This window comes from Lycium ferocissimum, unplaced genomic scaffold, assembly GCF_029784015.1.
Source record: "Lycium ferocissimum isolate CSIRO_LF1 unplaced genomic scaffold, AGI_CSIRO_Lferr_CH_V1 ctg6749, whole genome shotgun sequence".
NCBI lineage: Eukaryota > Viridiplantae > Streptophyta > Magnoliopsida > Solanales > Solanaceae > Lycium > Lycium ferocissimum.
In genome coordinates, this window is record NW_026726488.1 from 39,667 (window position 1) to 64,538 (window position 24,872).

The 24,872-nt window shown below is 32.4% G+C and overlaps 3 protein-coding genes and 1 non-coding gene across 4 annotated transcripts; all 4 read left to right on the forward strand.

Moving 5' to 3' along the window:
* The first annotated feature begins 12,510 nt into the window (after window positions 1-12,510).
* Window positions 12,511-13,127, forward strand: LOC132045485 (histone H2AX-like). Its single transcript, XM_059436082.1, has one exon. It carries the CDS (start codon window positions 12,554-12,556, stop codon window positions 12,980-12,982), a length of 429 nt encoding a protein of 142 aa, XP_059292065.1. The 5' UTR covers window positions 12,511-12,553; the 3' UTR covers window positions 12,983-13,127.
* Window positions 13,128-16,091: 2,964 nt separating this feature from the next.
* LOC132045484 (histone H2AX-like) lies at window positions 16,092-16,781 on the forward strand. The gene has a single exon (XM_059436081.1). The coding sequence runs from the start codon at window positions 16,155-16,157 to the stop codon at window positions 16,590-16,592; it is 438 nt and encodes a 145-aa protein (XP_059292064.1). The 5' UTR covers window positions 16,092-16,154; the 3' UTR covers window positions 16,593-16,781.
* An 810-nt stretch (window positions 16,782-17,591) lies between these two features.
* TRNAA-UGC (transfer RNA alanine (anticodon UGC)) lies at window positions 17,592-17,664 on the forward strand. Its single transcript has one exon. It is a non-coding gene; the product is annotated as a tRNA-Ala (tRNA).
* Window positions 17,665-17,695: 31 nt separating this feature from the next.
* Window positions 17,696-22,809, forward strand: LOC132045483 (uncharacterized). Its single transcript, XM_059436080.1, has 12 exons — window positions 17,696-17,841; window positions 17,928-18,027; window positions 18,478-18,586; window positions 19,139-19,227; window positions 19,405-19,461; window positions 19,619-19,727; window positions 19,847-19,948; window positions 20,063-20,127; window positions 21,342-21,445; window positions 21,529-21,593; window positions 22,026-22,080; window positions 22,319-22,809. Exons 1-12 carry the CDS (start codon window positions 17,778-17,780, stop codon window positions 22,477-22,479), a joined length of 1,080 nt encoding a protein of 359 aa, XP_059292063.1. The 5' UTR covers window positions 17,696-17,777; the 3' UTR covers window positions 22,480-22,809.
* The last annotated feature ends 2,063 nt before the right edge of the window (window positions 22,810-24,872 follow it).

A 24,872-nucleotide genomic window follows, 5' to 3' on the forward strand; every position in this document is an offset into this window, starting at 1 on the left:
TTCGAACTATGAGTGCACTGGATGGATGCAATTCATATAGACCTGAAACAGAACTAGTTAGAATTATTCCTGCAGCCACATTCAAGTTGGCATGTGAAATTGGATCCTTGTTGCTGCACAGGAGACTCAAACATGGTGTTACCCTCCCTGATCCTCTACTAAGTCCACCGTCTTTAACCTGAATTGAATATTGATTGAGAGGAAAGGAGTAAAACTATTTTCCTCATCGAATATGAGCCACTGGGGACAAAAATGTTGTCGTGTGCAGTTTATGATCTGTTAGAATTTACACTTGTAGCAAATATTAGATTACTAGAAAAAGAAAGCAAAGGGGGTAATTCCAACCAATGAAAATAATTCAAAGATACTATAACCATGGAAAACCAAGAACAGCTATTCTGGAATTAGAACCTACATCCAAAGAAAAGATGAGCACTTTCTGCAAATGTATCCTCAGGCGAAGCAATGTAAGCGACAGTTTAAACTTAGTGTGGATACATCAAAAAAAGAACATAAGAAAGAAAATGGTATGTTGAGTTTCGCACCTGAAATGGAAATTTAGGGGCTGAAATAAACACAGATATGAAATTATCAATGTTTCGTTGCTACGAATTTAGAGCCACACTTCCTTCCGAAAAACTTTTTGGCCCCTATCTACTGGATAGATAATTTTTCCTTCTTTTCTTTTGGATAAATGCATAAAAAGATGTTCTGACATAGAAATTGTTTACAACATTGCATTTCAATGGAAATTTAAATGGAAATATCTTTAATTTCAATATAACGTATAATCTCTGGCTACTAGAAAATAAAATTATAATGGTGGAGAAAGATACAAGGAAATGGGAGTACCAAATTAGGAAGAACATGGTTTCCAAAGAAAAATAACTCGACAATTTACGCTAGCATAATTTTATAAGTTTTATCTACTTAAAAATTAGAAGAAAACCAAAATTAAAACAAAAATGCTTGAACGTTGTGCAATGTCTAAAATTGTTGACCTTACCTTTTAAGCTTTGTATTCAAACCGTACTTTGAAGTCTCATTCCTCTGTGATGTGAGATTCCAATTTCTTAGTTTAGGAAATATGGTCAACAATTTCTTTAAGTGAAAAAGAGAACTGCAAAAAAGAATTATGTAAATTAATAGGATTAAGAGTAAATCAACAAATGGAGTCCAACTGACCTTATAGGCAATACATACTTTTAGGTTTCTAATTTTTAGTCATACCTGTTGTTTTCCGGCGAAATCGGGTTTAATCAAAACTCAGGTAGAGATTTGTTTTTCTAGGGTTTAAAGACAAGTGACCCAAATCCAATCCTGAGAACTCTTCGTATGAGCCTGGTCCGGAATAACTTGGATCGTGATATATGTTTTAACAAATAATAAGGAATAAATTAAGATTCAAATAGCTAAAAGAGAGAAAAATATTGTTTCCGTTAAGATATGCACGTGACTTGATGGTGGGAGTGGAAAAAACTCGTGGAGGATAGACCGGATGCGTTTTTACCCGCTAAGATTTTGACATAGTTTACCCTAAGATTTTGACAAGTGGCAGCGTAGGATAATGACACGTGGTAGTTTTAGGACAAAAAATGGTTAATTAGTTATTAGTTATTGAATTAGAAATAATTGAATATTTACATATTTGTAAATAAATATATATGCGGCTGAAAAGTGCTCACGATGGAGTCCTAAAACTGTACAGCCATAATTCAAGGCATGTTTAGTTTTTTTTTTTTTTTTTTTTTTTTTTAGGAAGTTATCAAATTTTTATATGTAAATCTACTAAAGAAAAAAAAAAAAAAAAAAAAAAAAAAAAAACCAAAAATATAGCAATGTAACTTCCACGTTTTCCTCCTAACTTTTAGCATTGAGTTACACACTACACACAAATTACTCCAAAACCGTACAACCATAATTCAAGGCATGTTTAGGGCCTTTTTTTTTTTTTGGAAGTTATCAGATTTTTTATATGTAAATCCACTAAAAAAAAAGTAGCAAAAATGTAGCAATGTAACTTCCACGTTTTACTCCTAACTTTTAGCATTAAGTTGCACACTACCCACAAATTACTCTCTAAAAATTAACCAGATTTCAAACGTGTTCTAAATAAGCTCCTTTTACTTTATTTTTTATTTGATTTTGAATTTCAATGAATCCTAATCCACATCTAATTGAGATTTTTGAACTGATTAGAACTTCCCAACTGCTTACAACTTCTCATCACGGTTTTACTGCTTTATCACGATCATTATACCACGACTTTAAATGATGGATATAGTGAAAAGTCATTCCTGTTTTCTTTTTGAAGAAGGGAGAAGCTTTGAAATACTCTCAGTTTTTCAAGTTTGCATTATGTAAGAGGAGTAAATATATGTATCTATGTAAATTGTGAAGAGTTGCACTACCCCCCTCTCTCTCTCAATTTGCGGTACTTATCCTAGCATATTGATCTCATGCTTTATTAGTTTCAAATAAAGAGTATAGAGTGCTTTCCTATATTCTGCTATATTAAAGATATTTGTTTGAAGTCTTTTGTGTTAATTCCTTATTTTCTGCTTTTTTTTCTTTTAAGTATAGCTAGACGTTTGAGGGCAATCTGTGTATTTATGGCCATAGTTTGGCTGATAAATGTTGGGAACTTTTTATCAATTTCATCTCAGGTCATATTATATCAACGCATTCACCATCAAGCTCAAATTAAGGTAAACAACTTTTTGTCATGCTTGAACTTACTGAATATCAACATCATAAAAGTGTTGGTTGTACTTTTTTTCTACATCACTCACCCTTCATTGTGCTTCTTTATCTTTTTCATAGGAAGAGAACATTTACTCAAAATCTGAAAGATGACCTTATTGTCAACTAAAATTATGTACGCAGCAAGTCCTGAAATAAGTAAATCTTCATAGATATTTTCGGCTTTTAAATTAAGTGTCCATCTAAATATATGTTTTGCGAAATAGGTAGTCCATCTTAATATATGTTTTGCAGGAAAGAATTCATGTCTTTGCTATGAGTTTCATATGCTTACTACTTTTTTTTCCCTGTAGGTGACACTTTGATCAAGAAGTGTTTTGTATCAATAGTTTACTAGCCTAATATCGTATTATTGTGTGAAAGCGATCTTGGATGCTCGAGCAAAGGAAGATAGTAAGGAGGTAAAAGGAAGTTTAGATCATCTTTATGTTTATGTTATGCATATATGCTGATAAGGATGTTTGTTATGTACAAAACATATATGTATACTTATTGTGAGGAAGTCTTATCTTTATACAAGTCTAATCTTTAATCTAATATTTTTTCTGTTATTTTTTCAAGTTCTCTCATTAAATTTTATGATGTAAAAGTTAACTGTGATACGAAATGAAAGATGGAGGAGACAATTGAAGTATTCCTTAAGTAGAAAACTAAGGACTAAATAACAATGTTTCTCGGTATATTGTTAAGAAATCTAGTATTCTTATTGCTTTTCATTTTGTAGCATACTTCAATGATGCGTAAAAACAATCTATAAGAGATGATTGTTGTAGAATCAACATGTCCTTACCAATGGATTATACATGAAAGGTCGTGAGAAGTACATTTCATATCTTCAACAGTTACTTTTAGGATCTGTATGCATAAATTTTTAAATTGACATACTTATAAACTATTATGATTAGTTCAAAAAAGGTTCAAAAGATTATTGAGGTTGACCTTTGGGGTTCAAATATTAACCTTTAATCATCAATAATGTTGTTCGTGAATTCAAAACTAAATTCATCGATTTTAAGGAAAAGGAGATAACAAAAAAAATATTGAAGAAGAGAGGTAATTAGATTTTTGGCAAACAATACAATAATATCTTTATAAAGAAGGATGAGCATACATGTACTTCCTCTTAAAAAAAATATATAGTCAAAAATAGGAAGAAAAAAATATCAAGTAGTGAATATTATAAGAGTAGAAAGAAAGTCACAAATATAAGATATAAGGAAATAAATTAAGATATTGGCACTAGAAATTGTAATAATTTAATGATGAATACTTGGAGAAAAAATAAGAGTGAGAGTGATAATTTGGAATAATTTGCATATTATTATAAACTTCTTTTCAATAAATATTAATAAAAAGTCAAACGGATAATAATATTTGTGAAAAGAAGTCACAAATATTAATACAAAGAGGGGAAATGTTAAAAGCAACATTATAGTTTATAAGCATGTCAATAATGTTGTAGTTTACAAGAGGGGTTCAAATATTAACCTTTAATCATCAATAATGTTGTTCGTGAATTCAAAACTAAAATCATCGATTTTAAGGAAAAGGAGATAACAAAAAAAAAAAAAATGAAGAAGTGGTAATTAGATTTTTGGCAAACAATACAAGAATCTCTTTATAAAGAAGGATGAGCATACATGTACTTCCTCTTAAAAAAATATATAGTCAAAAAATAGGAAGGAAAAATATCGAGTAGTGAATATTATAAGAGTAGAAAAAAAGTCACAAATCTATATATAATATAAAGCTAGGCATAGATAAGGTGATGTGACACCTCTCTATGGCCTAGAAACCTAATTATCCATTTTCTCTTTTTTTTTGGATTTTCTCTCATTTTAAAATCAATATACTATCTATTAAATAATTCAAAAGCCACTCTATTAATTATCTTAATTACACCTCTTAATTTTTTAATTGCACCTTTTCATTCACCTCTATCCGTTTGGTTTTTTTAGCTTTTCCTAATAAGTCATTTGTAACCGTTTGCCTTAATTCTTAATTAATAGAGCATAAAAGTTCTTCTACTATTTAAGTTGGAAACAAGAAGGTTGCAAACAATCATTCAATTAAATTCTTCCAAAGGATAGAGTAATATTGTGTACTTTTGTTCTTCCAACGAGGGAGTAATATTATTTATTGCTGTTTGATTATTTTTTTTTACCTACATTGTTGTCTTATCTCTAATATTAGATTGATTTGTTTTATCATACATCTTTATGCTTAATTTTTGTGCTATTGTAAATTTTAGATTGTTGTATTTTTTGCCTTTTCTGTTTCGGCAAAAGTCTAAGAACTATGATTCAATTAAATATGCTTCGGTTTCATCTACCCTTTACAAAATTAATGTTATGTACAAGATCTTTCTTTTTTCTTCTTCTATTTTGTCCGCTTTTAGGATGAAGACCTTAAAGGAGCTTCCTTGAGTTTTCCGGTGATTCAAGCAGGAGTAAAATATTGTTGAAAGACTGGAAGAGACAAGGCAATTCTTGAGGTCCTTGATGTAATTATGTTATAATCTCAAAAAGTTACAAATGCAATTCCATACATTATTGTATTCTTTTTCGCCTTTATATAGATTCACAGTAATTTTATGTCCAAAAGGAACATTGAAGAGGAATTTTATCTTTAAGATATTCGGTTTCATATCTTTTCTTTTCTTAATTATTCTCTATATATGCGAAGACAATAATTAATTGACTAACGAAGAAAAAAAGGGAAGAAGGAAGACAAAAGGTGGAGTTGTAGAAATGGGAGGCTGTAAAATTTGCTTATTTCATTCATTATGGTATATCTATTTTAGTAGTTATATTCTTTTTGCAAAACTCTCGGTCACTCTTTGAAAAATTAAAATCATTTTATTTAGAATAAGACCTTTTAATTTGATAGTACGTATATTTTTCTGAAATAATTTAATTATTCTGACATATATGAGGAGTTTTAATCATATTTTAGGTTTAAGTGATGGTTCAATAAAATAGTGGTTATTTATGACTTAATCTTCTAAACATATCTAATTAAAATAAAAAAACCTTAAATTTTTAATTTTATTTACGAAAATAATCCGAACAATTGTATTCTCAAAATTATTATAAACTAAAAGCACAAGACATCCAAAGTATTCCAAGGTGACAACTGACGAGCATACTCTCGGGTGAGAGATATAAATGAATAATAAAAACTAAAATAATTTTGAATGTGTAATTGTTTAAGAAGTATTTTGTGAGTATTACAATAAAACTATTGTAATAATATATTGAATTTACAGTGCTCTCCTCCACTTGCGCATAAACGAATTTGACATTTTAGTGGAAAATGAGCATGTAGGGAATTAAGAAAGAAAATGAAAAACAGAAATAAAAATAAAAGGAAAACGGACAAGACAAAATATATACGAGATTTTGACGATTTTATTCAGTGGATATCAGATTATATGTATTCAGTTTGGTTTTAGTTTTTCCTTTTATTCTTCTTTTATTGTTGTTATTATTAGTTTAGAATGAAACATAAAGAAAAATATAAAGTAAGCGTTAAAATTTAAAATAAATTAACATTAAAACGTTAAATTTGATCTATTTAGATCTGAAGTCAAGAATAGCTTTTAAATAAACAAATGTCTATAAAATTTATATATACTTTTTCATTTATCTATTTTTTTTTAAAAAAAATCTGCTAATGCAAAATCAATTCATCTAAGTCTACTTTTTTAAAAAAATTATATTTTTATTTAATATAAATTAAATTACTATTTATATGCATAAGAAATTTAATCTATTCTATCTTGAGTAAATTTATAATGGTATCAATTATATCATTTATTTATTAATGTCGTGGTTGTACCGCGCGAAGCGCGGGGTATTTCACTATCTATATATATATATATTATTATTAAAAAGAGGATAGTTTTAGGACAAAAATTAGTTATTTAGGTAATATTAGTTATTTTAGTTATTGTTTTGAATTTTAATTTAAAAGTTATTGAGAAGTTACCAAGTGGTAAAGTTAATAACTGCAAAAGAGACATAAAAACTTACAAACCCCAAAACCCACCTTTGTAACTTCCCCATTTCCCTCATTTCACTCCTTCATTATCACATACAAGCATTCATTATTTGGAGTCTTTCAAGTTTCAACGTAGCAACTAAAATGGAATTGACCTAATATTAGAAGTTTGAATTTTGAATTTTGAATTTTAAGTTTTTAATCGAGAGTGAGGTTTAGAATTTTAATTAAATAAAAAATAATATGAAAGTATCCCTCAAGCACCACACCCACAAGAAAACCTCTTTCATCCACGTTCAAGAGTTAGCAGTTATTTTTTGAATTAGTGGTCAGTTTTGGAACTGTCAATTGTGAAGCTACCTACCCGTGTCCTTTATATTTTTTTCTTCTTATAGATGCCTTTCTATACACATTGTCTCTGCAACAGTATTAGAATATTTCTATTCAGGAGATATGCTTTCTCTGTTAATACATTTTTGCATCAGACTTAGCTTCTCCAAATGATAGCTTTTTGTTATATCTATTTTACTTCATGCATTTGCTCTCCTTGGGTTCATAAGAGGGAGCAGCAGTGGCTGATGGTATGGAGATGCATTTTTAACGTGTCTGCTGCAAGGCTTAGTTTTTCGTCAGTATATCTAAATTCTAATTTATGCAGTTCATATAATGAAGGCGGCAAGCAGTAGGGATAAGAGAAGGGGATGCGTGTTCGGTTTTCTTAGCAGCGATGAGACGGCCATCGAAAACACCACGGGGAGAGGCCACTTTGGAAGAAGGATCTGTGAATGTGTATAATTTTGATTTTGTTTTAGCTTTTTACAATTTTCTTTCCTTAATATTCATTATAGTTGTATCTGATGGTGCAGTTTAATCTTTTTATATTCATTTTGATATTTTTTTTTATCATGGTAAATTTATTTGCAGTAGCAACTCTAAAAAATATTAAGTTTATTCTTGCCTTTCGCATATGATAAAGTTCAAAATGAAGCAAGTCATCAAATTGTTTCTTCTTGATAGTCTATTTATGTATTACAAATACCAATATATTTGTATTAACGAACTAATCTGTGACACAAGGTTGGACTAACATATATTCCTAAAAAATGAATGAATAGCATGGGTTCATTTAATTTAAGTCAAATACTATAACTTAGGCTATATCATATTTCATCTGATTTTTGTGGTCTTGCAGATTTGCGATTGATTGTTACTAATTCCTGTTTGTCAACGGATATTCATGTCCCGAGCCTTATCCTGGAGATTAGAGTTTTTTAGAATTAATGAAATCAAGCTTTTTCAATGCGGAATAGATGGTACTAATTGGACTTGAAAATTCTGAATTCTTTGCCAAATATTAGATATACATAGTTGCGGTTGAAGCAACTATGTGTAATTCATAAGGTTGATCATTACGAGATTTGAGATTTAGTTACTTAAGCCAATGGTTTTAAGGATATATTTTGAGTACCACTATCGTTTAACATTACCATTAATAAAAGATATACAGAGACAATCATCATTATCATATGTTGAGTTATTTGAAAATTTAAACTTATTTGAAATTTTATGATGCATTGCAGGAGCAGAAAGTCCACTTCTTTCCGTCATTCGTTGCCCTTGCAAAGAGAGAGTAATAGTAAAAGTGAGCGTTCTTTACAAAGTGGTGCGGCAGGGAAGTTTGATAAACAATATTTGAGCATATTGCAATCAATGGGGGCAAGCAATAAATAGCAGCGTCTATATTAAACAGGTTTGGGTCAAGACGTGTGCTTATATGAGTAATGATGTAATATTGTGAAATTATTTTCTGAACATATTTATACAAATATTTTATCAAATTAATGATGCATATGATTAAGAATACGTACGTTCAATAATAATAAGAATCACTTATCACTAGATTATATATATGTTGTTGAGACACTATTTGATCATTTGGTCATTTTAGTCTGCAAAACTTAATAATGAAATAAAGCAAAATTAAATAGGATGACAAACATAATTCATTCAAATATATAGTGTATGGATTATAGTTGCTTATACTTTTTCTAATTAAAAATTTATGTTCCTAACAGTTCATTAACTGACACTATTTTGAAATTTGAGTTGGAATAAATTTCTTAACCTCTTTTATCTTCTCCTGGTAAAGGTTGGATATTAACTTATTAAGTCAAGTGATGCGTTAGAAAAGGCCACATGATAGTTTTTGGACAAAGTTAAAACATGGTAATAATATCACACAATTGAAGAAGGACAGTCAGAATAAAAAATTAAAAATAGTTTTGACGAAAATAAAATAGAGATAATATAATGGTATTTAAACTTTGAAACTGTATATAAAATAATATAATAAATAACAAATACTTAAATATTCTTGATAAGCTTAAACAACGAAGAAAGAACTTTAAGCAGTAGAATTTGTACCATAAGAATATAAAAAAATTATTTCAGTAATAATAAATTCTACTTCTATTTATAGCTATCTTATATTAAATTTAAAAAAGACTTGCAAGCAAGAATATTAAATCAAGTGAAAAACTAATGAAATTTTCATATAGGTAATCTCAAAATGAAAAAATAAATCTTAAAATTTTATAATGATAACAAAACAGAGCAGGAAAATCCAATTTCTTATTATAATTAATATAAGAAACAATTATGAAAATATAAATAGATTTTAGAACAAAATATTCAAAGGACTTATATATTTGTTTTTAGATTACTTCAAAATTACAATTTAGGGTAAAATATTATATTTTTTGGATTCAAGGTAAAAATTAAATATATATATATATATATATATATATATATATATATATATATATATATATATATATATATATAGTAGGCAAACGAATAAAGAGGACAATAGTTTTACAAAGATAATTAATTTTCACTAAAATTTTCTATAATAAAAATCCAAATTTTTATATTGATGATAAAAAAGAAGAAAATTTTATGTTCTTATTTGCGCGTAATGAAAAATAACAATCATTGAGAAATATCGGTACGGATCTTGATAATACAATAATAAGATTTTTTTCGTTTTATACTTTAAACAAATTCAAAGTAGTGGCTTAATTTTTTATATGATAATTTCATAATAGGTAACATAACTAACAAGAGAAAATCAATAAATTATGAAGGTACGAAAACGTACGACGAGGGGATAGAGATAGTGAGGATATTTATACATTTGAATAATTTAAAAAAATATAAAACAGAATAATTAAATAATATTAAAGATTATTATTTATAAATTTAGACAATTTGTGAAAAATAAATAAAAAAGTAAATAAAACAGAATTTAGGTATTATATTAAATAATAAAAAGTTTTATTTATTTGTATTATATTAAATAATAATCCATCAAATTCGTCCTCATATTTGTGTGTCTATCAAACACAATCTGACTTATATAGTATTCTATCTTCAATGTAGCAACATGCTAATATATATTCTAATTTAATTATGCCATTTTTTAGCTAAGATTAGTAGCAATTGAGAGGGAAAAAAAGAGTAAGCTCTTAATTAATCGGGCGATGGAAGAGCGAAACGACACACCATGACCTAAAGAATACACCACACGTTTAAAATATTACATCACCTTCATTACCACAATTTAATTTTTGCTTTCAATAAAAATCAGTTTTAGAGGATTTGATAGACACATTTGAGGACGACTTCCGGGGTTCAATAGGAACAACATTTAATTGAAGTGCAAAAATGGAAAAAAAGGGACAAGTTTAAGGAGCTGCATATGCAATAAGCCTTTAGAAAAATATAACATGATAAATACAAATGGCTTGATTGCCATTTCCAAAAGAATTTTGCAACAAGTTAAAGCCACCTAACTATAGAAAACACTAATGGAAGCCAAATAGTTTAAGCAATACCCAAGTATTTTGTTAATCTAGATTTTAGCACTTTCAACATAAATGAGAATCCATTCTAAACCACTAAATTTTAGGACTATATAGGTTCACATAATAGTAATGGAGCTCCAAAAAAATATAAGGTGCAATTAATCACTATGGTTGTTTAAGAAATGTACAATCATATCTTCCCCAATCCTGTATTTCATTTCTAAGTTATAAAAGTCTGCGTTTCAAAAAAAAAAAAAAACTATTGTGGGATTTATTCATATCTTGGGATTATTTTAGTCTGTGAATTAAGAGAATAACAGAGTGTTAATACCCAGTGGGATTTGGGGTTAGCATGACTAATCTATTTGTGAAATATTGAAGGATAAGGCTAGAATGAATAACTTAAAAGGTCATTCAATTTTAGCAAATTCACTAATAAAGTCACTTATATTTATTTTGGATCAAGAAGGTCACTCAAGTTAGTGTGGTATATCAACAAAAAGTTATTATAGCCAAAAAGTTAAATGAATAACTACATCAACCTTCCCTTAAGTTTGATTTTGTTTAACTTACCTTTTTGTGGCTATACTTACCTATCTTATTTTAATCTCCTTTTAACCTAGCTATAACTATATTAATATAAGAATTATAATTTAACTAATTTGTCCTTATGATATATTTTTTTGTTTAATTAATTTTGTAAATATTTTTTTAAGAAAAATTATTTCCAACTCCATATTTTATGCACATAACATATATATATTACGAAAAAAGGGCCAAATATATCCCCCGTTATACTTTATCGAAAAAGGGTTATCTAAATATATATCGTTATACTTTGGGTCATTAATATCTTAATAAAATCATTATGTGTTATACTTTGGATTCAAATATACTCATCCTATCTTCTTCCACCGCACCTAAATTGACGTCCTTAGAAGACTCTATTAGACAATTTTCTGTACAATGTAATATTTGCACAGAAATAAAATAAATTGCGGAAAATGTGTGGTTCTGTCTCTTTTCCTTGCCTTTACCTTCTAACGGTCTCTCTCTCTCTCTCTCTCATATAGTTTACTAGGAATAGGGAAGGCCCAACTGGGCAGCAATGATCATGAGGCCACTGAGATTCATGTGGCCTTTCGGCTATTGTGTTGTCCCCTTATGTACTTTTAATATTTATCCCATAAAAGAAATGTGAAAGGAATAAAGATTGTGAATACTCCAATTGATAATTCTCTTTTGATGCCATTATTCCTAGGAAAAATAAAATAACATGACTAACCAACTTCCTTTTACATTCTGGAGTTATTGTTGTTAGCCATGTACCTAACAGGAAGTACTGAGACGAATCTAGAGTTTGTCAGGTACTGAATTCTAAGGTGTGGTGGAAGAAGGATGGTACTAGTAGAGGAGGTGTGGTGGAAGAAGATAGGGAGGAGGGTAAATTGAACAGTAAGTGAGGTGACACGCCATATAATATTTATTTTATTAAAATATTAATGTCAACGTAGATTTATTTAATCTGGAGCAAGATTTTCGACCAAAGATAATAAGGGTGATATTTGAACCCAAAGATATTGGATATTCTACTTTTTCGATAGAACAGGGGTATATTTGGCCCTTTTCCGTAAAAATTATTTAAGATGCCAGACTGGCGATCCCAGTAAAACTCATAAGTAAGGTGCCAGGTTGGCAATCCCAGTAGCCAATCAAAATTTAAGTAATCCATGTGCAGAGAAGACGCCAAAAAAAAAAAAAAAAAAAATGGATGCCACTTTGGCAATCCGTGTAGAACCTAAACCAACCAATCAAACTCTTCACCTCCACTCTATATAAACGCGGAACACCAACTCTAAAAAACATACCGCCAAAAGCAATTTCAAATTCAAGAAACAAAACCAAAAAACATATCGCCAAACATGCCTTCAACAACAGCAACAAAATCCTTAGGTGGTCGAGGAAAAACCTCAAAAGCAACAAAATCAATCTCAAGATCTCATAAAGCAGGTCTTCAATTCCCCGTTGGTCGAATCGCTCGGTTCTTGAAAAAGGGTCGTTATGCTCAGCGTGTTGGGTCAGGTTCACCCGTTTATCTGTCAGCGGTTCTTGAATACCTTGCTGCTGAATTGTTGGAACTTGCTGGCAATGCTGCGAGAGATAACAAGAAGAATAGGATTATTCCGAGGCATATACAACTTGCTGTGAGGAATGATGAGGAATTGAGCAAGTTGTTGGGATCTACTACTATTGCTAATGGTGGAGTTTTGCCTAATATTCATCAGAATTTGCTTCCGAAGAAAATTAGCAAGGGGAAAGATGGAATTGGTTCTGTTTCACAGGAATTTTAGATTTCTAGGTGTTGAATTAGGAGATTGGGTACTGATTTTGATTTGTTCATAACTGTTCTATGTGAAGTGAAAGTTTAGTTCCTCATGTTGAAGTATGTAGAATTTAGTGAAGACAAAATTAATGGATTTCTTATGATTGCTAGAACTGATTTCTAGTTTCTCTTGCTTCTATTTTTATGTCCTAATTTTAATCATAACTACTGGCAAAACAATCATGAAGAATCTGCAAATCAAAATGGTCTCTCACAACGCTATGAAATTGAAATAGATTTGAATAAGATTTTGTATATTACAAGTCTGTGGAGTTTTACTTATTGGTATTTTATGTATCTTTAAGGGCATGTTTTGGTCCTTCCTCAAACTCTCCAGAGAAAAAATATCCCTCCTAATGCCCTGCCTAAAATGAGGCAATTTCTTGAATTGCATCTCCTTTGCATTTTTCTCTATCTACAATAAATGAGTTTTGGCATTGGCAGAATAATATTTGGTAACATTACACGATAATGCCAATACAAATGGAACAACCTCCATTTCAGTATGAATTACCCCTCTATTACGTAATAAGTGGTGTTGATGAGTTATAGCATTTCATAGTTTTGATAATTGACAAACGATCCAAGGGCCAGGTCCTCCATCAGGTCCCATGAGACTAATGCACGATACTTAACAGTCATAAAAGGCTGTTCGTTGCTGAAGAAGACAGCTTGTGTTGTTTGTATGATGGAAACTAAAAGCCCTTGAGAAGTCACTATTCATGGTCACATGTTTCTCACATGCTCTCTATTTTGTCTCATATTTATACAACATGTTAGGCATCATTTTGACCTAACACTTGCAAATCTAAAAAGATATATTTCTCTCAAGTGTGGCGGCTACTTTTCTCAAGGTGCCCACAAGAACAAGATCTCTCAACAATCAAAGGGACCAGTTCCTGCCACTGAAGACATCTGAAGTCCTTAAGATAGTTGAGTCTTGTTTCATGTTCTTAATTTGTATTCCTACACTGCTTGTCAAGAAGCATCATAGTAGGACAAATTTAAATCTTTGTAACTTTGTTTTCTTGGCTAGAGTTAACTACGTATCAGTTGGGTCGTTGGCTAGAGGTAGTTAAGACTTGGAGCTTTGCAATAGAGTTATTGTAAATGTGCTTACAATAGGTGTATTGTAAGGGTTAGGGATTAAGAGTTTAATTCCTAGGTTGCAATCTAAAGTTGCTCAGTTTAGTGAAGTTGAAAATCCTATTAGGTTAGGTTGTGGTTTTTAATCTCTTGAGCAAGGAGTTTTCCACGTAAATATCTTGCCTCATTTACCTTCCATTATTATCTGTGAGAACAGTTCAGGGACCAGGTCCCCTAGACTATTTTGAGTAAACTCTCAGGCTGTGAACTAGCCAACGGTGAACCCGTAGGTTCTATCAGGTGTTTCGCACCCCTAAAAAATTGCTTACTCATAGAAAGCTATGAGTGTTTTTATTAACTTACCCTTAATTAATGTCTGGAAAAAGAAAAACTATTTAATGATTCTTGATTATAAATAAGGATAAGTTTGGAAGAATAAGATCAATTTCTTATTGAAATCTTAAAATGCCCCTTATTTTGAAACAAAATAAAAAGCCTAAAACACCACTTATTATGGAATGGAGGGAGTATGCAACAAGCAACATGACATATTTTCAGCAGTATAAAGCTATCATACTATTGAAAGCAAAACATTTTAAGCAACACCGAATATTTTGTTATTCTAGATTTTAGCACTTTCAAAATAAATGAGAATCCATTCTAAACCACTAAAAATATTATAGGACTAAATTAGGTTCACATTATTATTATGGTAATAAAGCTCAGAGAAAATATAAGGTTCAGTTAATCACCATGTTTGTTTTCAAAATATAGTACAATTATAAATAATCTGCCCAAAATAATGCTTAGAAAAAAATCCAATCTTTCCCTCGATCCATATAGATAAAGATTGGCTTAATGCATATGCAGCCCCCTAAACTTGTCTCTTGTTTTTTTCAATTTTGGCACATCAACTAAGTGTTGTTCTATTGAACCCCTGAACTCGTTTATTAGAAAGAAAAAAATAGCATTATGAGATCCATTTACGCTTTTCCAGAGTCATTAGGAGTAAAATTTATAGTTATTGGCTGTGAAAGTTGCTTTTATTATTTCTTTTCTTTCTGAATTTACTTATATTCTTCCTAAACATGTAGTTATTAGTATATTTCCTTTTCTTCGTTTTTCTTGTTTGGAGCTGAGATCTTATTCCAACTACACTAGCATTATGATACCTTAAACAACGTAACTACTATGTTGTATAGGTAAGTGGACCATCTGGACAAATGTCTTGGATCCGAAATGGACCAGAAAGCTTGGATGCTCAGAACATAACTGAGGCCACTGACAATAGGTTTGAATAAATTCTTGTTTTTGGTTTTGTTACCTTTACATTTGCCCATTCAGTCTCTGTTTGCCTGCATCAGAGGCATGATTTTGACAATAAAGCTTGCTTGTGAAGATGGCCTCTATCTGCTATGATTTATATTTTTGTACTGCTTCTGATGAGGTACCTTATTGAATTGATGCAGCCTGTTGCGTGTAAAGACAGACTACATTGACTTGTATCAGATTCACTGGCCTGATCGGTTTGTAGATAAATCCTACATTTTGTGGCATTGTTTTCTCACAGATGTAAATGTTCAAAAAAAATTCTTTATCAAAGTTTAAACAGATATCTTAAGATGTTTGCTTCTTCACCCGTCAACGCCAATTCTGATGTTCACCATTTTAAACTTTCTGGCAGCTATGTTCCTATGTTCGGAGAAACTGACTATGATCCCCTACGACACTATACATCAGTCAGTTTTGAGGAACAGATTGATGCTCTAGAAAGAACTGTTGATGCTGGTAAGGTCGGTCATGACAGCACAAGATGTTAACCTCAGAATATTACTTTTCCTCGTAAAGGCAACTAAACAGCCAATCAAATTTAAGCAATCGAGGTACAGGGAAAACCAAAAAAAAATCTAAAAAAGGATGCCACGTTGGCAATCCTTGTGAAACCTAAACAAACCAATACATTCACCACGTCCACTCTATATAAACACAGAACACCAACTCTGATAAAACATACCGCCAAAGCAATTACAAATTCAAGAAACAAAAACAAAAACATGTCGCCAAACATGCCTTCAATAACAGCAACAAAATCCGTAGGTGGTCGAGGAAAAACCTCAAAAGCAACAAAATCAATCTCAAGATCTCATAAAGCAGGTCTTCAATTCCCCGTTGGTCGAATTGCTCGGTTCTTGAAAAAGGGTCGTTATGCTCAGCGAGTTGGGTCAGGTTCACCCGTTTATCTCTCAGCGGTTCTTGAATACCTCGCTGCTGAATTATTGGAACTTGCTGGCAATGCTGCGAGAGATAATAAGAAGAATAGGATTATTCCGAGGCATATACAACTTGCTGTGAGGAATGATGAGGAATTAAGCAAGTTGTTGGGATCTACTACCATTGCTAATGGTGGGGTTTTGCCTAATATTCATCAGAATTTGCTTCCTAAAAAGATTAGCAAGGGGAAAGAAATTGGTTCTGTTTCACAGGAATTTTAGATTTCTAGATGTTGAATTAGGAGAAATTGGGTTGTGAGTTTTTGATTTTAAGGTAAATTAGTTGGGACTTGTTCATAAGTGTTCTATGTGAATGACAAGTTTGTTTCTCCTTTATCTATTTTCATTCTCTTCTGTTGAAGTTTGTAGAATTTAATGAAGACAAATTAATATATTTTCTAGTTTCTCTTGCTTTTGTTTTTATCTCCTAAACTTAGAGCTTGTTTGGATGGGCTTAAGCTAGCTTATGGTTTATTTTTGTTGTTTTGGCTGAAAAACAATTGCTTAAAAATATTTTTTATCTTACTCAAATACTATAAAAGTGATTAAATGCTATTTTTGCTAGCATCTAAAATAAGCCAATTCATAAATATTGGCAAAGTAAACTTGAGGATTCTGTAGATCAAAAAGGTTTCTCACAACGCCATGGGAAATTGAAATAGACTTGAATAAGATTATATGTGTGTTACACGTCTGTGGAGTTTTAGTTATTGGCGGTTTGTTTATCTTTAAGGGCATCATTTGGTCCTTCCGCAAAGTGTCTCGCCTGTCCTCACCAAATCTACTCCTAAATTAAGACCATTTATTCAATTGTTCTACACTATAAAGATTTGGCATAGTTAGAATAACAATTTAGAAAGATAGCATGATAAAATCAAAATGGATTGACTGCCATTTCTCGAATGAATTATGCAAAACCAACTGTACATAACTATTTGATGTAACTTGTTTAACATATTTTTAACAGTTTAAAGCTACCAAATTATAGGAAATACAATTGGAAGCCAAATATTTTGCTATTCTAGACGTCAGCACTTTCAACATAAATAAGAATCTATTATACTCTATTCTAAACCACTAAATTTTTAGGACTATAGGTTCAAGTTATTGTAATGGAGCTCCAAAAATATACTCTGGTGCAGTTAATCACTATGGTAGAGGCTAGCATCTCTCAATCAATTAAACAGGATTATTCATGAAAGGTTCGAGTTTCAAAGTAAAGGGGATGTAGCTCAAATGGTAGAGCGCTCGCTTTGCATGCGAGAGGTACAGGGTTCGATCCCCTGCATCTCCACATTTTTCTTCGTCCTATTTTAGTTATTTTTCCTCATCTCTTCTTCAAGAGAAGTCATCTTCTTTCTCCAACTCTCCCTCCCTTTATTTTGAGAATTCTATGAGCTTCACTGGATGGCGTTTGCAGTTCCTCTCTTCAATCTTGCTCCAGATTTAACCGTCTCCAAACTCTGCTTAGGTTAGACTTTTGTTTCATTCGTGTATATATTTTGCAAGAAGAGCCACATAATGCAACGCCCTTGAGCATTTTTATCATTTTCACAGGAACCATGACTTTCGGTGAGCAAAACACCTTGGCCGAATCATTTCAACTCCTCGATAAAGCCTTCAACTCTGGAATTAACTTCTTCGATTCTGCTGAAATGTTAGTCCTCAAACCTAACCTTACTTCTCTCCTCAATTTTATGCTAAAAATGTTCCTCCCTCCCTTCACCACACTGCATGAATTTTATGAATGACAAGGATTGCCACTTATAGTATTTTTCGTGTAGTTTTCCAACATCTAAATTTAAAATTTAAAATATTTAATTAATCTTAGCTCTGAAGATTAGTCAAATTGATTCTCGTGAAGCGAAACCTGGCAAGTAAAAGTGAACGGAGGGAATATTATGTTTTCACAAAGCAATACCGAGGTTAAAATGGGATAAAGAATGAGGATTACTAAATTAGTCTAACTGCAATTTTGAAGCGGAATGGATACAGAAGATAAACTCCAATTAATTTGGGATTGAAGTTTGTGGTTGATTGATGGAGTATGTTTATATTGAATTCAAAATTGTTGATTTATGCTTTTTTTAAAATCTGTAAAAACTAGGTATCCAGTACCCCAGCGTGCAGAGACTCATGGCAGAAGTGAGGAGTATTTCGGACGTTGGATTAGAGAAAGAAAAGTCCGTCGCGGTAGTGTTGTTTTCGCCACAAAGGTCTTCTACTCTTTAGCTCTTCTGTATTTTCCTCAGTACTTCTTCCTAAAGATTTAAATATTGTTTGAAAGATATGCAACTGTGTGTGTTACTCTTCTTGAAGATCGAAATTTGGTTTAAGCCTCAACATGTTTGAATGTGCTGTGTAATGATGTGGAGGACTAGTTGGGAGAATTAGGCTGAAAAGGCTATATTTTCCAGTATATGCCTGGTTATTTATGGTACTAAAATGTGACAAATAGTTGATTCTGCAAGCAATTAGCAGTTCTTTCCTATGTGTAGCTGTCCATGAGGCATTATTAAGTAATTGGTTTCCATTAGAAAAAGATAACATTATGAGATGCATTCGCAATTTTCTGGAGTCGTAATGAGTAAAACTTATAGTTGTTGGCTGAAGAGATTTTTATTTCTTTTCTTTCTGAATTTACTTATTTTCTTCCTAGCATTTAGTTATTGGTATAACTCCTTTTCTTAGTTTTTTCTTGTTTGGAGCTTGTAACTTATTCCAACTGCACTAGCATTTTGATATCTTAAACAACTATGTTGTTATAGGTCAGTGGACCATCTGGACAAATGTCTTGGATTCGAAATGGACCAGAAAGCTTGGATGCTCAGAACATAACTGAGGCTATTGACAATAGGTTTGAGTAAATTATTGTTTTTGGTTTTGTTACCTGTACTTTGTCCATTGAATTTCTGTTTGACTACATTAGCGGCATTATTTTGACAATAAAAGCTTGTTTCTGAAGATGGCCTCTATCTGGTAGATATATATTTTTGACTGCTTCTGATGAGGTACCTTTATTGATTTGATGCAGCCTGTTGCGTGTAAAGACAGACTACATTGACTTGTATCAAATTCACTGGCCTGATCGGTTTGTAGATAAATCCTACATTTTGTGGCTTTGTTTTCTCACAGATGTAATTACTCAAAAAGATTGCTTTTCAAAATTTAAACAGATATCTTACGACATTTGCTTCTTCACCTGTCAACACCCAATCTCATGTTCGCCATTTTATACTTTCTGGCAGCTATGTTCCTATGTTTGGAGAAACTGACTATGATCCCCTACGACATTATACGTCAGTCAGTTTCGAGGAACAACTTGATGCTCTAGAAAGAGCTGTTGATGCCGGCAAGGTCAGTCATGACAGCAAAGATGTTAACTTCACAAATTACTTTTCCTCGTGAAGGCTGAGATGTTAACTTCATAAATTTGGTGACTATTTTCTATTGGTGGTTCAAATTATTCTCTTTAGATCAGATACATTGGCCTTAGTAACGAAACACCATATGGCATTATGAAGTTCCAAGAAGTTGCCAAAAGTAGAGCTGGGAATCTTCAAATAGTATCTGTTCAGGTGTTTTATGGCTCAATCCTGCTTTAATGTTGAGACTTCTTTGTCCTTGCTTCCTTCAAATAGTGGTTCTTCACTAGTATAAGATAAAGCTTGATTCGGCTTCTTTTGTTTCAGAATGCATACAACTTGCTATGTCGAAATTTTGATTTAGCTATGGCTGAATGCTGTCACAACGAGAGGTAATCCTTGGATTGTGTGGACAACTTTGGGGTAGGCATTTTTATGGGTACGCGGTGTTTCTTCCGGTTTTTTTCCTGATCAGAGTGGGTACGTTGTGTTGCTTTCTGTACTATAACATCCATTTGTGCAAATGATTCATCTAGGAGTGGGAATAAGTGCAGTCTTGATTGTTGTCCTAGAAACACACAGCACTCTTGTCATATATAATGGGGGTGTACAATGCGCAATGCCTGAGACAAGGGAGGGGGTGAGGCATAGCTGCATGTTTAGGAGAAGAAGAAGTTAATATAGAGCTTGGATGTAGCCCCACTAGTACTTACGTGGGTGCTTTGGAGGGAAGGAACAGAAGAGCATTTGAAAGGGTGTAATATGATTTTGAGCAGATTAGGACATCTCTTTGTTCTTGATTAGGTTTGGTGCACCCACAAGATCTCTGGTTGTTTAGATGATTGGATGTCTTCTGTAGAGAACCATATTTTTCTGTAGGTTTTTTATCTTTGGTGTACTATTTGCTTATGGGGTTTCTTACCCTAAAACATCAATAAAATATCACCTTATCAATAAAAATTATGCTAGTCTCATTTGCGCAGGTTTCTCTACAGTTTTATCACATGTAGGATGCATGCTGAAGATTTTGGGTGCATTGGGAACTTTGTTACTGTTTGCAAAGCATGGACGACTCTATTAAGGGGATACTGGCCCTAAATTTGTTGACAAGGTCATAAGAAACTAAACAGAATGTGTCAGAAAAGCAAAATGTTAATCTGTTGATCTCAGCAATCGCTTTTAACATTCGGAGTGTTCAAGTATCATCTAGTAACTCTTCAATTTTGCTCCAACCGTATTAGGACGGTTTAACATCTGCTATAGCTACAGTAAAAGCTTTTTATTTTAGTGATACTGGCATTTCATTTTATCTGGTTGTTTTCCTGCAAAGGCATCATTATTTTTAACTATATGATTACGATTATTGGAGCTCACTTGACTTGTTTCAGTTATCTTTGTGGCCAGTTGACCAGCAATCTTGACCATGATTTCTTTTGCTACTTTTCATCATTGTTTGATATTAGCATATTTATAAAGATTTCGGTTGCCCAGTTGTTGTGAACTTGCTGACAAAGATGATGTTCATCTTTTAATTAATTGAAGTATTTGTGGAATTTACTGTTGCTGGTAATGCCCTCTTTGCTTACTTATTGCTGAACATCTCTAGGATAAGCTTGTTGGCCTACAGCCCTCTGGCCATGGGCATACTTTCTGGAAAGTACTTTGCCGAAGATGGAGGTCCATCTGATGCTCGTTTAAATCTGTTTAAAGGTCAGATTGGTTGCCAATTTCGTTGGAATATCTAACTGATGCCGGTAGATTTTCTCATTCTACTAATCTCAAACTTCTGGTAGGGAGATACAAGGAAGGGGAGTCCAGATACGACCTCTCAAAATCTAATGTTTTATATGCTGCCAAAGTAAGGAAATTCCTCTTTCTAAAGCTGTCTTATCATTTTCCAATACTCAAATTTATACTGGTCAAGAAATACACAACTTTTCCGGCGGAGAATGAGCACTGCTTATTTATACAAAAATGACACTCTATTTAATATTTTGTGTGTGTGAGATGCAATATCTTTTTGTCTATTTTCTGCTTAACATATAAAACCCAAACCTCTAGGAATCCTTCAAAAGAAAAGGACTCTCTTCTGCAATAAACAAATTTTCTCATGGGTATGATATAGTTTCTTTTATGCAAGCTGTTGAATACATTTTCTCTCTAAGACTGTAAAATATGTCCGCTAATGTCTGTTGCTGTTGTTTGCTATTTTCTTCAATATATCATTTCTTTTAGTTTTAAGTGTAATTGCCTTTTACCTTTGTGATCATGAGTTTCACTCATTTTGCAGTCATACCTAGAGATAGCAGACAGATATGGTATTCATCCGGTGTCTCTTGCAATTGGTATGACCAATCTTCTTCCGAATTCCTATTCTAGTTCGTATCCACTACTGATCATAGATAATCCTTTATAGTTATTTGCTAATAGTCTGAAATTGAAATATTATGCATGATAGTCATTTGTCAAGTCTGCGACATGCTTCTTGTGTTGCTGAGTTTACTTTCAGATTTTGACTTTTCATTTGGTCACCAAAACATATACTACTTCTATTTTTCTTTTGACTTTGAATTGTTTGGCCAGCCTTCATTATGAGACACCCTCTCGTGGCTAGTGTTGTCTTTGGAGCCACAAAAGTTTGGCAGCTTGAAGAGGTTCTTGATGCGTGTAAGGTCAACCTCGATCCGGAGATAATTACTGAGATTAACAAGGTCCACTCGAGGTTTCCAAGCCCTTGTCCTTGAAAAGCAATGCTCTATTGGTCCATAAGCACCTCAATGTCCCTGCTCGTAAAGACTGCTGGTGCAGATCCTGATTTCTAGCTAGAACATTGGGACTTGATCATTGATAACTGATGGAGTTTTATTAATCTATCGACAATAAATCTAGGATTTTAGCTTGATTGGTTCAGCTTTTAAGATCCTGACCACTACCATTGAACCATTGCATTTTAAAAAAAATTGAGTTTAGAGTTTAATATTTTGTCATATTAGTGATTTTCACCTGCATTCCGTGTAAAAAAATGATGGATTCAATTGAACTTATCAAATGAATGATCTATTCGCCTGTGTCTACCGTGATGATCTATACTACAATATATGTGAAAACGACTATCACATGTGAAAACAACCAAGAATTTGGCAGAATGATTGATGCTATGTATCTAGAATGAAAACAGAATAAAGTGAGGTTAAGATTTGGAAGTATTAACTGTATATCATTGTAGAATTCAACACGGCAACGAGGATGTTAATTGGTCATCTAGACCGGGTAGCCGGATGGATGTTCCTTATTTTTGCATCAGGATATGTTAATTTTCTCCAATGACTTTTCAAAGACAACAGGTGAAATGACAAATTCCGTGGAGTCTTATGAGAAGATGTTTCTTGATGACTTCTCTAAGGATGACTTGGGAAACTAAAGACGTTGAGATCTGATGAGAAGTAACGCCCAAGAAAGTGTTATTAATAGGAGAAGAAACAAACGTAGAAAAACCAATTTAGTCGGTCCAACAGAGATAAGAAAAAGATCGGCAAATTATCAAGATAGACTAAATATTCAAGTCTTGTGGAATATTATGGGGTAAATGGTGCCGGAGAAAAAGTTTCCACGTGGTGTTTGCATCAAATCATATTAATTTGCCATAGTTAAGAATAAAATGTGGTGAATGTATACTAATCACTATATATTACTATAAAGCTAGGCAATAAAAGAATGATGTGGCATTTCTTTGATCAAGGATCCTATTTATCTTTTTTTTTTTTGGAATAACTACATGATATAACAAACATATAGTGAGTATTTACATTTAGTAGCTATAGTTTAATTTAATTACTTCTCATAGCAAATATTTGTATATTAATATCATTTAGTAACTATATATATATATATATATATACACACACACAAAATAGAATACTCATCCTACTATTCACTTTCAACCCACCTCTCTCTCCCCTCTTTCTCCCCACTGCTCCGCCGCCGGCCACCACCGCCGAGCTCCGCGAAATGCCGTGCCATTCACCACTGCCACCGGCAAATCTCTTCCCTTTTCCCTTTCTTCTCCGGGGCCATACCCCGTTGTCCTTTCTTCTCCGACGCCTTGACAAGGAAAAAACTCAGATCTACACCGGAAAAGCTCCAATAGCGACGGATCTGAGCATTGTTGGTAGCAAAAACCAAAAAAAACTCAGATCTATGACGGATCTGAGCGAAGAAATGCGGTGGCTTCTCGGAGTTAAGAAAACTGATCTACGTCGAAAAAAATGTTCTCGTTGTATTAGCTTGAAAATTTTTTTCCGGTATGTTGTTGTATTAGCCGGAATTTTTTCCGGCCGATCTAGAAAAATCTAGATTTTCGCCGTATTTGTTGTATATTTACCGTGTATACAATATTTTTTCGCTTGTATTTGTTGTATACATACCGGAAAATATGGTGTACTTGTTAATTTTTTGGTGTATCTATGTTGTATACAATATTTTTCGCCTGTATTTGTTGTATACATACCGGAAAATATGGCATATTTGTTAATTTTTGGGAAAAGTATTCAAAACACACTCAAACTATGGCCAAAATTGCCATAACACACCTCAACTTTGCGGGGGTCCTACGACCACCGGACTTATTTTTTTGTGTATTATTTTTCGCTTTCAACCGGTGACCTGGACTAGCAAGTGCAGCTACTCTCCTTGGGCGTAAGAGATGATAAAAACTATATGGACCGCAGTATATTTGCCACGGCCGTCCAAATAACGTTTTTAATTCCCCAAATCCAATCTTAAATCCCCACAAACGGCTAGATCTTCTTCTCTTCTTCCACATTGAGTTCTTCCCCAAATTTTTTTGGTAAATTTCTTCTCTTCATGTTTCAATTCTTACCCAAGATTGATTCTTACATTTCTTTCCACTTCGATTAAAACCGGTTAAATTGGAAGAAACAAGATTGGATTTAGTAAGCTTTTGTGACAATGAAGATCCAATGTCAACGAGGTGCGATGAATGTTGCGTGTTGCTCCCATTGAAGACTTCTCGGTCCGACAACAATCCCGAAGAAGATATTGGTCTTCATTTCCCCACTATTTCCGGGGGAATTTTAAATTTTTTTCAAGGATTTTAAAGCGGGTGAAAGATCGAAAT

What these genes read in the sequence shown, in the direction of transcription:
- LOC132045483 (XM_059436080.1), top strand. Translation starts at nt 17,778, where the DNA reads ATGGCGTTTGCAGTTCCTCTCTTCAATCTTGCTCCAGATTTAACCGTC. An exon ending in GTGTTGTTTTCGCCACAAAG is followed by an intron (nt 18,587 to 19,138) that starts GTCTTCTACTCT and finishes ATGTTGTTATAG; the next exon opens with GTCAGTGGACCATCTGGACA. An exon ending in ACTGAGGCTATTGACAATAG is followed by an intron (nt 19,228 to 19,404) that starts GTTTGAGTAAAT and finishes GATTTGATGCAG; the next exon opens with CCTGTTGCGTGTAAAGACAG.
- LOC132045484 (XM_059436081.1), top strand. Translation starts at nt 16,155, where the DNA reads ATGTCGCCAAACATGCCTTCAATAACAGCAACAAAATCCGTAGGTGGT.
- LOC132045485 (XM_059436082.1), top strand. Translation starts at nt 12,554, where the DNA reads ATGCCTTCAACAACAGCAACAAAATCCTTAGGTGGTCGAGGAAAAACC.